General features: G+C 37.1%; 1 protein-coding gene across 5 annotated transcripts in view; it reads left to right on the forward strand.

The window, feature by feature from the left end:
- LOC134355515 (TBC1 domain family member 22B-like) overlaps positions 1-12,256 on the forward strand; it is a 373,010-nt gene that overhangs the window by 344,160 nt on the left and 16,594 nt on the right. For all 5 annotated transcript variants that reach the window (XM_063065500.1, XM_063065505.1, XM_063065503.1 and 2 more), the window contains one exon: positions 8,136-8,231. In XM_063065500.1, the coding sequence (XP_062921570.1) occupies positions 8,136-8,231 (96 nt within the window). The remainder of the gene's footprint in view (positions 1-8,135; positions 8,232-12,256) is intronic.

Raw genomic sequence — 12,256 nt, forward strand, 5'->3', positions numbered from 1 at the left:
CTCCATAGCAGAGTGATTGATGTGCAATGATGCAGGGATAGAAAATTGCATCACACTCCTGACTTTTGCTATGTATGATATAGAAAGGCTATGCGAAGACTGAAAGTAAATCAATTGTCAGAGAATACCCACTTTCCTATCTATTTTTGTTGTCACAAAGGGGATATTTTGCCTGTACTTGATCAAAGGAAACCCTGTCCCTTTAGCCAGGAATTCTGATATTGGAGGATTTAGCAACAGTACTGTGATTAGATATTAAAGCTAATTGGTTAAATTCTCATCAGAGGTTGTCACCGTCATTTATCAACATAGGCCAAAGTATGGTCCAGATCTTGCTGCCTGTAGGCACGACTGCATTGCAATGTGATAGGTTGCAAATAAAATTGAACACTTTTAATCATCAGCAAGCTGTCTCAATGCTGGCTTGTGTCTGTGCATGCTGTTCTGTTTAGTATTATCATTCTATTTTGTAGCTTCACTGTTTATACCTCACTCCAGGTTAGAGTAGCGTAATTCAATTATGGCACGAGCGAACCAGGTTCAATTCCACTGCTGTCTGTAAGGAACTCGTACATTCTTCCTGTGACCATGTGGGCTTCCTCCAGTTTTCCAGTTTCCTCCCACGTTCCAAGGATTTTCTGGTTAGAGTTATGAAGATGTCAGCATGCGCTGTTAGCGCTGAAAGCATGGAAACATTTGCAAGCTACCCACAGCACATTCTCGAACTGTGTTTGTCGTTAATGCAAACGATACTTTTCACTGTGTTTTCTGATGTCTTGATGTACATGTAACAAAAGTGCTAATCTATTCTTTCTGAGTCACTTGTTACTTCCTTAGTCAGATGGTAATTGGAGAATGATGGATATAGAGAAATAAATCATGGAAACATGTCCTTTAACTGCACCAGTCCATGCCAGTCAAGGTAACCATCTTCACGTCCCATTTGCTGCATATGTCCCTCTAACCTTCCATATCCGAGTGCCTTTTAAATGTTGTAGACCACTGTTTCAACCACTTCCTCTGACAGTTCATTCTATATATGGACCACCTTATGGTTGGAAAAAGTCATCACTTAGCTTCCTACTAAATCTCTATTCTTAGATTTGGCTTATGCTATGGCTTGAAGTTGCAACTGTGTATTGTGGCTTTGAAACTATTTTGAAACCAGTTGGTTCAAAAGCTAGGCTTTACATCATAAGCAATTTACCAAAGCAACTTGCCTGTAAAATAACTTCTTTCAGCATACAGTATGTCCTAAAATGTGATCAAAACTTCATGGAAGTCATAAAACTAGATAAAGAGAACCCAATTGAATAAAGAACACAAAAACATTATACTTGTTCATTTATTTATTGAGAAAAATGATCCAATATTACATGTATTTGTTGGAAAATGTATGTGAACCTCTAGAATTATCAGTTCATTTAAAGGAGAAATTAGAGTCAGGTGTTTCAATCAATGGGATGACAATCAGATGTGAATGTGGAATGCCCTATCCTATTTAAAGAACATAAACCTGGGTCTTCACTATAAAAGCCTGATCTTCACCATGCAGGTTTTTGAAGTGTGCTATGCCTCGATCAAAGGAGATTTCTGAGCACCTAAGAAAAACATTGTTGATGCTCACCAAGCTGGAAAAGGATACAAAACTATTTTGAAAGAGTTTGGGCTCCACCAATTCAGTCAGGCAAATGGTGTACAATTCAACACCGTTGTTACTCTCCCAAGGAGTGGTCAACCAACAAAAATCACTCCAAGAACAAGGTGTGTAGTATTCCAAGAGGTCACAAAGAACCCCAGGGTAACATCTAAGGAGCTACAGACCTCTCTTGCATTGGCTAATGTCAATGTTCATGAGTCTACCATCAGGCAAACACTGAATAACAATGGTATACATGGCAGAATTGCAAGGAGAAAGCCACTACTTTCCAAGAAGAACAATGCTGCCAGATGGATAAGCCAGAAGGCTATTGGAAGAATGCTCTGTGGATGGATGAGTCCAAAATAGAACTTTTAGGTTTAAATGTGAAGCGTTATTTTTGGTGAAAAGCGAACACTGCATTTCTGCATAAGAACTTCATTCCATCTGTGAAACTAGGTGATGGCAGTGTCATGGTTTGGGCCTGCTTTGCTTTCCTGGGACCAGGACGGCTTGCCATCATTGATGGAACTATGAATTCTGAATTGTACCAGCAAATTCTACAGGGAAATGTCACAGTATGTATCCATGAACTGAAGCTCAAGAGCAAGTGGGTCATACAGCTAGACAACGATCCTAAACACAAGTCAGTCTGCCAAAGAATGGTTAAAGCAGAAGAAATTTCACGTTTTGAATGGTCGAGTCAAAGTCCTGACCTTAATCATATAGAAATGTTGTGGAAGGACCTGAAGCAAGCAGTTCGTGCAAGGAAGCTCACCAATATCCCAGAGATGAAGCGATTTTATAAGGAGGAATGGCCTATACTTCCTCCAAGCCGATGTGCAGGACTGATCAACAGTTACTGGAAACATTGGGTTAAAGTTATTGCTGTACAAGGGGGTAACACCAATTACTGAAAGCAAAGGTTCACATACTTTTCCAAAAAAACATGTAATATTGGATATTTTTCTCAAATAAATGAAAAAGTGTAATGTTCTTGTGTTGTTTAATTTTATCTTTATCTAGTTTTAGGACATGTGTGAAGATCTGATCACATCTTAGGTCATATTTAGGCAGAAATAGAGAAAATTCTGAAGGGCTCACAAACTTTCTTGCACCACTGTAGAACGTTGTTCTTACAGCCCATCATTAATACGCTAGCACTTTCTGAGAGAAATCCAAAACAAAATGCCCACTCCAACTGGATTTCTTCCCTCTTTTTCATTATTTATCCACTCTTCCCTGAAAAGATTCAATGGTGCATGCCTCTACAATTTCTTACAAAAGAACTATTCTGTGCCCAAGCAACTTTGTATAAAGAAATACCTTATTTTATTTTTCATAGAGCTAATGTTAAATTATTATTTGTAATTCTGAGAAATTGGCCTTTACTCATTCTTGTTTTCAAAACACTTCAAAGATTTGAATTTTGAGTTAAATTTCCACTGAGCTAGAGGGAATATTCCCAGAATTTTGTTTTATTTTATAAATCAAATTTCTGTTAGCTCTCTGGCCTTACAAGTTTTGCCAACAAACTTTTTCCTTTAGATTACAACAACCACAAATTCAGTATATTTAATTAGTTATCTTTGTATTGACATTACCAAATGTAAAATTGATAATAATTTTGTGGAAACTCTCCATTGAGGTTGTAATTGTCAATCACACTGCTTTCTACTCGGCTCCAATAATGTTCGAGACACTCCACCTGACCTATCATTTGGTTCTTAATAAATTTAAGTTCTTCAGATTAGAGCTTCCATTCCAGCTTTTTTTAATGTCAGCTGTGGTAATAATTCTGCTTTTCTGACTTGCTACTTTTTTGACTCATGATTTGTTACTTAAATATTCCTTTTAATATTCCATCATGAATTGTTATCTAATATCTTCGCCACCTTTCTTTATCTCTTATTGTTTACATTCGGTTGCACTTTCATCTCATCTCACCCTGAAATATAAGCTCTTTTCCTTTCTTCACAGATGCTACCTGACCTGCTATGTTGTCCCAGCTTCAGACCACCAGCATCTTCGCTATATTGTTTTTTTCAAGAACTGTGTACATTATCTGTTTCTGGAATTTTGTAAGACTTTCCCACAGTTACAGATATTCTGGGTGAACATCACAAAGGCTCAGCATTCATTAAATGTATCCTTGAAATACAAGTTATTAATTTATATTAATAAGCCTCAAAGATTTTGTCTTTAATTTCCTACGAAAGAATTGAATTGAAATATATTTCTGCTTTTACTTCACTTGGCAACAGTGTTATAGTATTAGAAGCTCAGGAGAGAGTGAATTCGACAATAATATTGCAAAGTTGTGAATTTTATTATAGGCAAGTCATTCTCTCCCTCTTACATACATCCTCTCTTTTACACACTCTCCTTTACTCTCTTGTGCACTCTTACACATGCTTACACTCTCACTTTCTTTCTCTCTCTCCTACAGGCTATCTCCTAAATGCTCTCTCTCGCTCTCACAAGCTCCCTATCTCTCTGAATCCATCTGTCTCTCTCTGACTCTATCCCCCTCTCTCTCTGACTCTGTCCCCCTCTCTGAATCTCTCTCTCTCTCTCACTCTCTCTGTATCTCTCTTACTCTCTCTCTAAATCTCTCTCTCTCTCTCTGAATCTGTCCCTCTCTGTCTCTGAATCTCTCTCTCTATCTCTCTGAGTCTCTCTTTTTCTTTGTCTCTCTCTCTCTCCCTCTCTCTGAGTCTGCCCCCCCTCTCTGAGTCTCCCCCTCTCGCTCTGATTCTTCCCCTCTCTCTCTGAATCTCCCCCCCACGCCGAATCTCTACCATCCCACTGCCACATCTCTCGCCGAAGGCATGTGGGAGACTCTGAAGTCAGCTGGCAGACGGTGCTGTGCTCTGATGAAATCAAAATTGAGCTTTTTAGCCATCAGACTAAATGTTATGTTTGGCTGAAGCTTGTTGATGGCAGCATCACCGAGTGGGGATGCTTCACTGCAGCAGGCCCTGGAAGGCTTGTGAGGGAGGGGGTAAAATAATACAGCAAAATGCAGGGAAATCCTGGAGGAAACCTGATGGAATCTGCAAGAGAACTGCAACTTGGAACAAGATTTGTTTTCCAGCAGGACAATGAACCCAAGCAGAAAGCCAAAGGTACACAGGATTGGCTTAAAAACAACAAAGTTAATGTCCTGAAGTGGCCAAGTCAAAATCCAGACTGAAATCCAATTGAGAATTTCTGGCTGGACTTGAAAAGGTCGGTTAACTCACAATCTCTACGCAACTGACAGAGCTTAAGCATTTTTGTAAAGAAGAATGGGGAAAAATTGCAGTGTCCAGATATGCAAAGCTGATAGAGGCCTACCCACACAGACTCAAGGCTTTAATTGCTGCTGAAGGTGCATCTGCTAAATACTGACTTGAAGGGGGTGAATACTTATGCAATCAATTATTTTGTGTTCTATATTTAATTAATTTAGATCACTGTGGAGATGTTTTCACTTTGACACAAGAGTCTTTTTCCATTTATCAGTCATAAAAGCCAAATTAAATCCACTGTGATTCAGTGTTGTTAAACGATAAAACATGAAGACTTCCAAGGGGGATGAATACTTTTTATAGGCACTGTATCTCTCTCCCTGAAACTCTTCTCCCCTCGCCCTCCTCCTGCCTTTTTGCTCTCTCACACTCACCCTCTCTCACGCTCCCTCCCTCTCTACATCCCCCACCACACCTACAACCCTACACATACAGAACTGTTAATTTATTGCATTTACTTAAAAGTAATCTTGTCAGAGTGCTACACTACCCTATTATTCTATGAAACTAAAGGTCAAAGCAAATTGCAAGAAGCCCAGCAAAAGTCAGAACAATTTAGCAAGCACCCAACCTAGGTGGCTAAAACAATACATGACTGATCCTTCAGGTCAGGAAGATCCCCAACTTTAAGGACATCTTGTGGTTTCAAATGTAACAAAGTGGCAATTCTGTTACTCTATGTTGTCACCTATCTAATTTGAATGTCTTCTCATTAGGCAGTACCTTGAGATCAAGAGAGTTCTGTTCTGAATGGTTTTGAGAGCTCTGAGCTAGTTATTAAGTCCAGAGTGGAGACCAGAGACTCTTCCACAGAAGTGGCAGGAGATGCTAGCAGATGAGTAGATTATCATACGATAAACAACAGGAATTCTGCAGATGCTGGAAATTCAAGCAACACACTTCAAAGTTGCTGGTGAACGCAGCAGGCCAAGCAGCATCTGTAGGAAGAGGTGCAGTCGACGTTTCAGGCCGAGACCCTTCGTCAGGACGAAGGGTCTCGGCCTGAAACGTCGACTGCACCTCTTTCTATCATACGATAAGCTTCCTTTCACTTCATATATGGGGCTTCTGTATGTTGCCATGAGGTTCCCAGCACTATCCCTGTGCTTCATCTCTAAGGTTTAGTGGGTACATTACATTTCCTCAAGGAAGCTATCAACACATCCTTGAACGAAAATAGTTATCAGATAAGGGCAGGGTCTAGCTGAGCAATCATGCCTTTTATTATCTACCTATCAAGGAGGCAGTATCAGTCACCCTTCCAAATTCAGCAGAAGGTTAATGGCTTGAAGAAAAGGCCAAGTTGTTGAAAGAGGAATGAATGGAAGTGGAAAATTTAAGTTTATTATGAGGAATAATTGTTGGATCAGGAGCACTGGAAAAATAAAGTGGAAAAGCACTGGAAAAATAAAATGTGCTCAAAATGTTCAGTAGTCAGACAGCCTCCAGTAAGAAAGTGTTAATGTTGCTTATCTAAGGTTACAAAAGGATGGAATAGACTGTCTCCAAGAATTAATAGGTGAAAGACATAAATTTTTTGTGTAATAAGTTGTGATTTTAATTATATGGGAAGTACAGTCTGAGAAATCCTTTATGGATTAAAGCAGTGAAACACTAGGATCATAACTGTCCTGAAGTACAACTGTTTAATTATTACAAACTTGCTTTTCTTCACGGTTGTGTGTGAGTGAATTGTGTCTTGCATTTTTACGTACTGAGGGGACGTTTGTAAATTCTAGATTCACTAAGTAGTCACTTTGTAATCTCTAAACAATATTTTGATAAAACTCTTATACATTTAAAAGCAAATCACATAAATGGTTGATATTATCATGGGTAAAATGACGAAGTCAAGTATGCAAGAATATTTTGTATTTTTGATTTTAAAGTAGTTTGTGATGCAGAATCATGCAGGTGTTCGAAATTGGAACTGGAGCAAATTATGTTGGAAATATTCAGCAGAATGTGCGGAGAGGCCAAATTTGCCATCTCTTTCTCCCTCAGATATTATGTAGACTGCTGAGAATTATGAACACTTTCTGTTTCATTTATGATGCAGCTATGTTTTTTTGACTTTGCCTGCCTTGAAATAATGCTATGTGGTGTCTGTAGATTTCATTGACATTAAGATGACTGGGGTTCATCCCTGCATTCTCTGATGTCCTCTGATACCATCCATGTGTATAAGGAAGATGGGAAGTATTTGACCAGAATCGCTGCAATTTCTTACGTTTCTTAGCAACCTAAAATGCATTGCTTCTTTGTTCTTTAAAACAAAACTAGAATCCATGCATGTGCACTTATTTTGGGAATTCAGCTATTTTAAGAATAGCCAATCGTTCAAATACCTTCCATTTTAAGTTTTAAGTAACCAGTGTGTTTACTGCCTCTTCTTCACACTTAATGCAGGTTGCAACATTTCTAGGCTAACTATAGCTCTTTTCTCAGTAATTTTCTCTTCTTCCTTATACTTATAAGGAAAGTAGGATTCCACAGATATTGTATCACATCTGCTTCACCTAATTGAGGAATATTCATACGAGTCTTGTAGTAGGTTGTAGTGCACTTATTAAATGTCGGCAACTTTGTCATGGTTTTCCCATATCTAATGACTGAGTGCACTATTCAGACATGAATCAATAAATAGTTGTGAGAAGCAGCAGTGCTTACTATATTTTTCTGTCCCTGCTCTGCAGTGTTACAACTAATTGCAATAACTTTGTACCACTGGAGAATAAGCTGATTTGTTGAAAATTTGAACCTTCTTGACAATGTAAAATTAGATTATTGTGTGAATAACCCTGTTTAGCAACTAGAAATATTTGGCAGGATCATTTCAAATTAAGGCTGTATTAACAAAGTGAAGTATGGGAAAGATATTTCAACAAGTAATCTTATACCTGTCAGAATTCAATAGGAATAGTCTTAAACTATATTAATCAGTCTTTAAATATAAGAAACTAACCAGCAGGTCTTAATTTTTAGCTTATTTATTTTAAGCTATTCCAAATTTACTTAAGAAGAAGCATTTATCAACCATATTGGATAATATTAGGTGTCTGCCACATGCTCATCTGATAAATTGAGATAGTGTTTTATTATTGTGTTCACTTGGCTCCTGCAATAGATTGAAAATTTAATGATTTATACCAGTGGGCATTCTGGTCGCTAAAGTAACTTCAGTTGATATTATTTTCTTGCAGTCAGAGCCAGAGGGATTTTCTCATTTCCACTTGTATGTCTGTGCTGCCTTCCTCATCAAATGGAGGAAAGAAATTTTGGAAGAAGATGACTTTCAAGTAAGTAATTAAATTTTGTTCAAGAACTGCAATATATGTAATATTGTTAAATTACCTCTTCAGTAGCCTATTTATTAACTGTCAACAGTCTACTTAGACTATTTAGGATGCTGTAATCAAAGTTCACCTAAAACCAATATAAGCCTGCTCGGACCAATGGACATAGGAGTAATTTAAGTGGCAGACTTGACTGTGTAGTACCATTCTCAGCTTAGAATTAGACATTTGAGAATGCAGGTCCAAATTCGGGTATTTCAGAAAACTGTCCAGCCTGCTTTTCAATGCAGAATTGATGCAGCATTGCACCTTTATATGAGATGGGGCTCTGCACTTTTGATTGAAAGGGAAAAAAAAAATCTCTCAGTGCTGTTTCAAGAAGAGCAAGGAAATGTTCCTAATATTTTAAGCAAAATCTTAATATTAGTTTAAAAATTTCTCATTACCATTGCTGGGCATGAAGTTGCTTTTGTTTTCCATCTGTTACAAAACTGACCATATTTCAAAGGTACTGTAGGATGGTACAATGCTTTGAAATGCCCTGATTATGTTGAAGGATGCTATGCAAACAATTTAACTGCTTTTAATTGCACACTGCTTAGCACCTTCAGAAGAATTAGTTCCTTTTTTTTAGCTTTTGTTTTATTGCTCCCTACATTTAAGGAAAAAATTGTTATCTAGAATACTGGCTGCATCAGATTTCACATAAGCCACACCAATGCATTGCTGCATTCATCCTGAAGTCCAATCAAAACACCTCTTCACCCATAATATTCTTATGCTTTTAATATGAAATCAACTAATAATGCTGGAATACTTTTGGTCTCAATTTTGTGAATAATAATACTAAGTTTCTTCTATAAATATTGATTTCAAAATTTCTAATAAATAGCATTGATCCATCATGATATTGCTGTTCTTGTTAAGTTTATACTTGTGTGCAGCCACTATCTCTTTGGACATATGATCACAGTCATCCAATATCCATTATGAATTTGTTCATTATTTTAAATACATAAAGGCATAACTTCACTTATAATTTGTTGTCAAATACTGGAATTTAAAAAAACAACCTCTATATGTTGATTAATATTCATCAACACAAGTGTCTTTTATTACCTCACGTCTATTCAAACTGAGTTACTATAAGCAAAATTATAACAATTAATCTCTACATGAATCATACAGTAGATTTACTTTTACAAGTAGAAACACTTTAGCAAAGTTTTATAATAAATAAAAACATACATATTTACAGTTAGTTCTACCTTAAAGGTGACTTTAAACAAAAGTGCAAATATTTTTGGAAATTTCACATGAAATTTCAGTGCAATTAAAGAGCTGTGAATCTGTGACACCTCTAAAATAAAACGTATACTGCCAATTTTATCAAATAAACATGTCAATAGATATTTTCTTTTCAAAGGTTAGAGACATTGTTTTTATAATTAAAAAAGATAAAAAAGTAATAATACCTTGTTAATACTCACAGTTGATTGCCAAAATTATTGATGTATATTCATTTCAATATGTTGTATAAAGTTATTAAATCAATAAAAAGTCTTGTATTTATACAACAGTTGTAATATAGAGAGTATTTCAACAACCCTTCCCAGAAGCCTAACCAGACAAAAGGATACAAAGGGAACCTATCCTGAACCTTTTTTTCATAGACATACATAAATAAAATAGTGAAATCTGGTTTTATGAATAGTTTGGAGAGAGGGTAAATAATAAGATTGGTCTTCACGGTATTTTAGCCATTGCTAAATTGAACTCCATTGATCTAGCTAAAAGAGCTTATCCCCATTAAGGAACTCTGAATCTAGTGAAGGCTTTTAGGTCCATTCATAATCAACCATGCTACTTTCTACAGATTATGCACTCGTACACCTATTTTATACAATTACATTCTCCAGCTTATTTTGTCTACTCTCATTTTCATTTTCAAAATGTAACACTTCTTAATTCTCAGCAAGAAACTTAATGTTCAAACTATCCACCCATTCAACTAACCTGTCTTTACCTTCAAAGTCTTTTCTCACTGTCTTTATGGTTCTCAACACCTTCAAGTTTTCTTTATCTGCATGTTTGGAAACAATTCCCTCTATGCCATGTCCAAGTCATTAATATATATCAAGGAAAAGCAATGGCCCATGCACCGGTTAGTAGGAACCTATATTATACACTTTCATCCTGTCCAAAAATATACTTTGTTTGCCATAACTTAGCTCGTTTTCTCTTCATGCTGCTGCAGCCCCATTGTTCTTCATGGTCTTAAATGTTATGCTTGTTATGTGGCACTTTTACAAGCCCACATATACACTGCCCTCAGTTAACCTTACTGTTATACTTGGTGCAGTGGTCCAGGTTCCAACTATACTTTCCAGGTGAAACTTCTCCACCATTCAGTGCTCAGAGCTAAAAGGTAAATGGATCAGGAAAGCTAGTATTTAGCTCGTAAGTATCAATGGAAACTTAAGTTTATAGAGTGGCAACAAAAGGGGTAAGATATCAATCGTTAAAGGTTTCTAGATTACAAAAGGTATCTGTCTGTGACTTGTGCTGATTCCACCTCCCGTAGAACTAGCCCCAGTGTCCCTGGAAATTGAAATTTTTTCTTCTATAGTATAACAACTCTCCAGCCACATACTTATCTTTACTGTCATGATATTTCTCTTCTCAGTTACCCATGGCACATGAGTAATCTGGAGATTACATAGCTCTTCAGAATGTGCCTGCAGAACTTTGCCTTTTTTATGATCAAGATGTGTCATTGCTGTCAGTATGGAGTATACCCATAGCTGTTCACCTTCCTCTGCAGAATTATTTGTAGCTACTCAACGATGTTTATAATCCTGGGAGAAAATGTACAATCGGGAATCATATCTGCAACCACAGAAACACTTGTCACTTTAGAACTCCCTAACTGCGGATGCATTGATCTTTTTTCTCCCACCTTGTCTATTTGCGTTTCACTTGGTACCATAGTCTCCAAGTTTTTCGCTGCACTTTCCAGGGGCATCCTCTCCTCCAACAGTACTTGAAGCTAAATATTTGTTTTCCTGGACCACCTGTTTTTTTTTCCCTTCTGTCTAGCAGCCATTCATCCTCTCTCAGACCTGCACTTCTTGAAACAAATGTTTCATGAACATTCGACTTCACTGACAGACCACAGTAACTCCAGCTATTGTTCAAGGTCCAAATTGCAAAGTTACACCTCACCGTTTGATGATATTCCGTGCACCAATGATTGTCCAGGACATGTGAAACATCCAGAAAGCACATGTTATACATTCTGGTAATCTGTGCTTTGACACGTCAACTAATGAGATGAACTCAATCAACTGTTACAGAATTTACCATGAATACAATTACTATTAAATTGCCTACTGCTTTATTTACCCTGAATGTTGTTTAGTTTTAATTCTCTGGCAGCTTAATTAAACCAAAAGCTTGTTTAAGCTCATGAGGGTTCTATTTCCCATACTTCTTTAACATACTGTCTCCCATGCTCTTTATTTTCCCTTACCAGGGCTGTTTTACAAACTTCTTTTAATCACTGGCACTTTGTCTCCTGCTTCCTTTTAAGCTCAATATTTTGTCATATGTTTCCTCCAAATTAAAGGCACACTGTTTTCTGTGTTCTTTTTACTTACTCAAATTTGCTTTCGTATCTACCTTTTTAATACTCACCTTTTGAACTGCTCTGACTGGTACATGATTCCATTCTCTAAGCTGATGGCTACAGACATGGACTCAAGTTACAGGTGCTTTTTACCACTGTGATCCCATTCAGCCATGCCAGGAGACTGAGCCAGTTAAAAGATGGAAGGCACAAGTATGAAGTGAATCTGCAGTTCATAACTCAGGATGGAATGTGGAAAAAGGGTGAAAGTGCATGTAGGAAGGAGAGATCAATAAGATTATGTAATCATCTTCAGTGGTCTCTACATCATCATCAGCCATAAACTCCATAGTAATAACCATTAACTCTCTATTAAAGTCATTGGGATTTTGCATGTTCC

This window comes from Mobula hypostoma, chromosome 13, assembly GCF_963921235.1.
Source record: "Mobula hypostoma chromosome 13, sMobHyp1.1, whole genome shotgun sequence".
In the NCBI taxonomy this organism is placed as follows: domain Eukaryota; kingdom Metazoa; phylum Chordata; class Chondrichthyes; order Myliobatiformes; family Myliobatidae; genus Mobula; species Mobula hypostoma.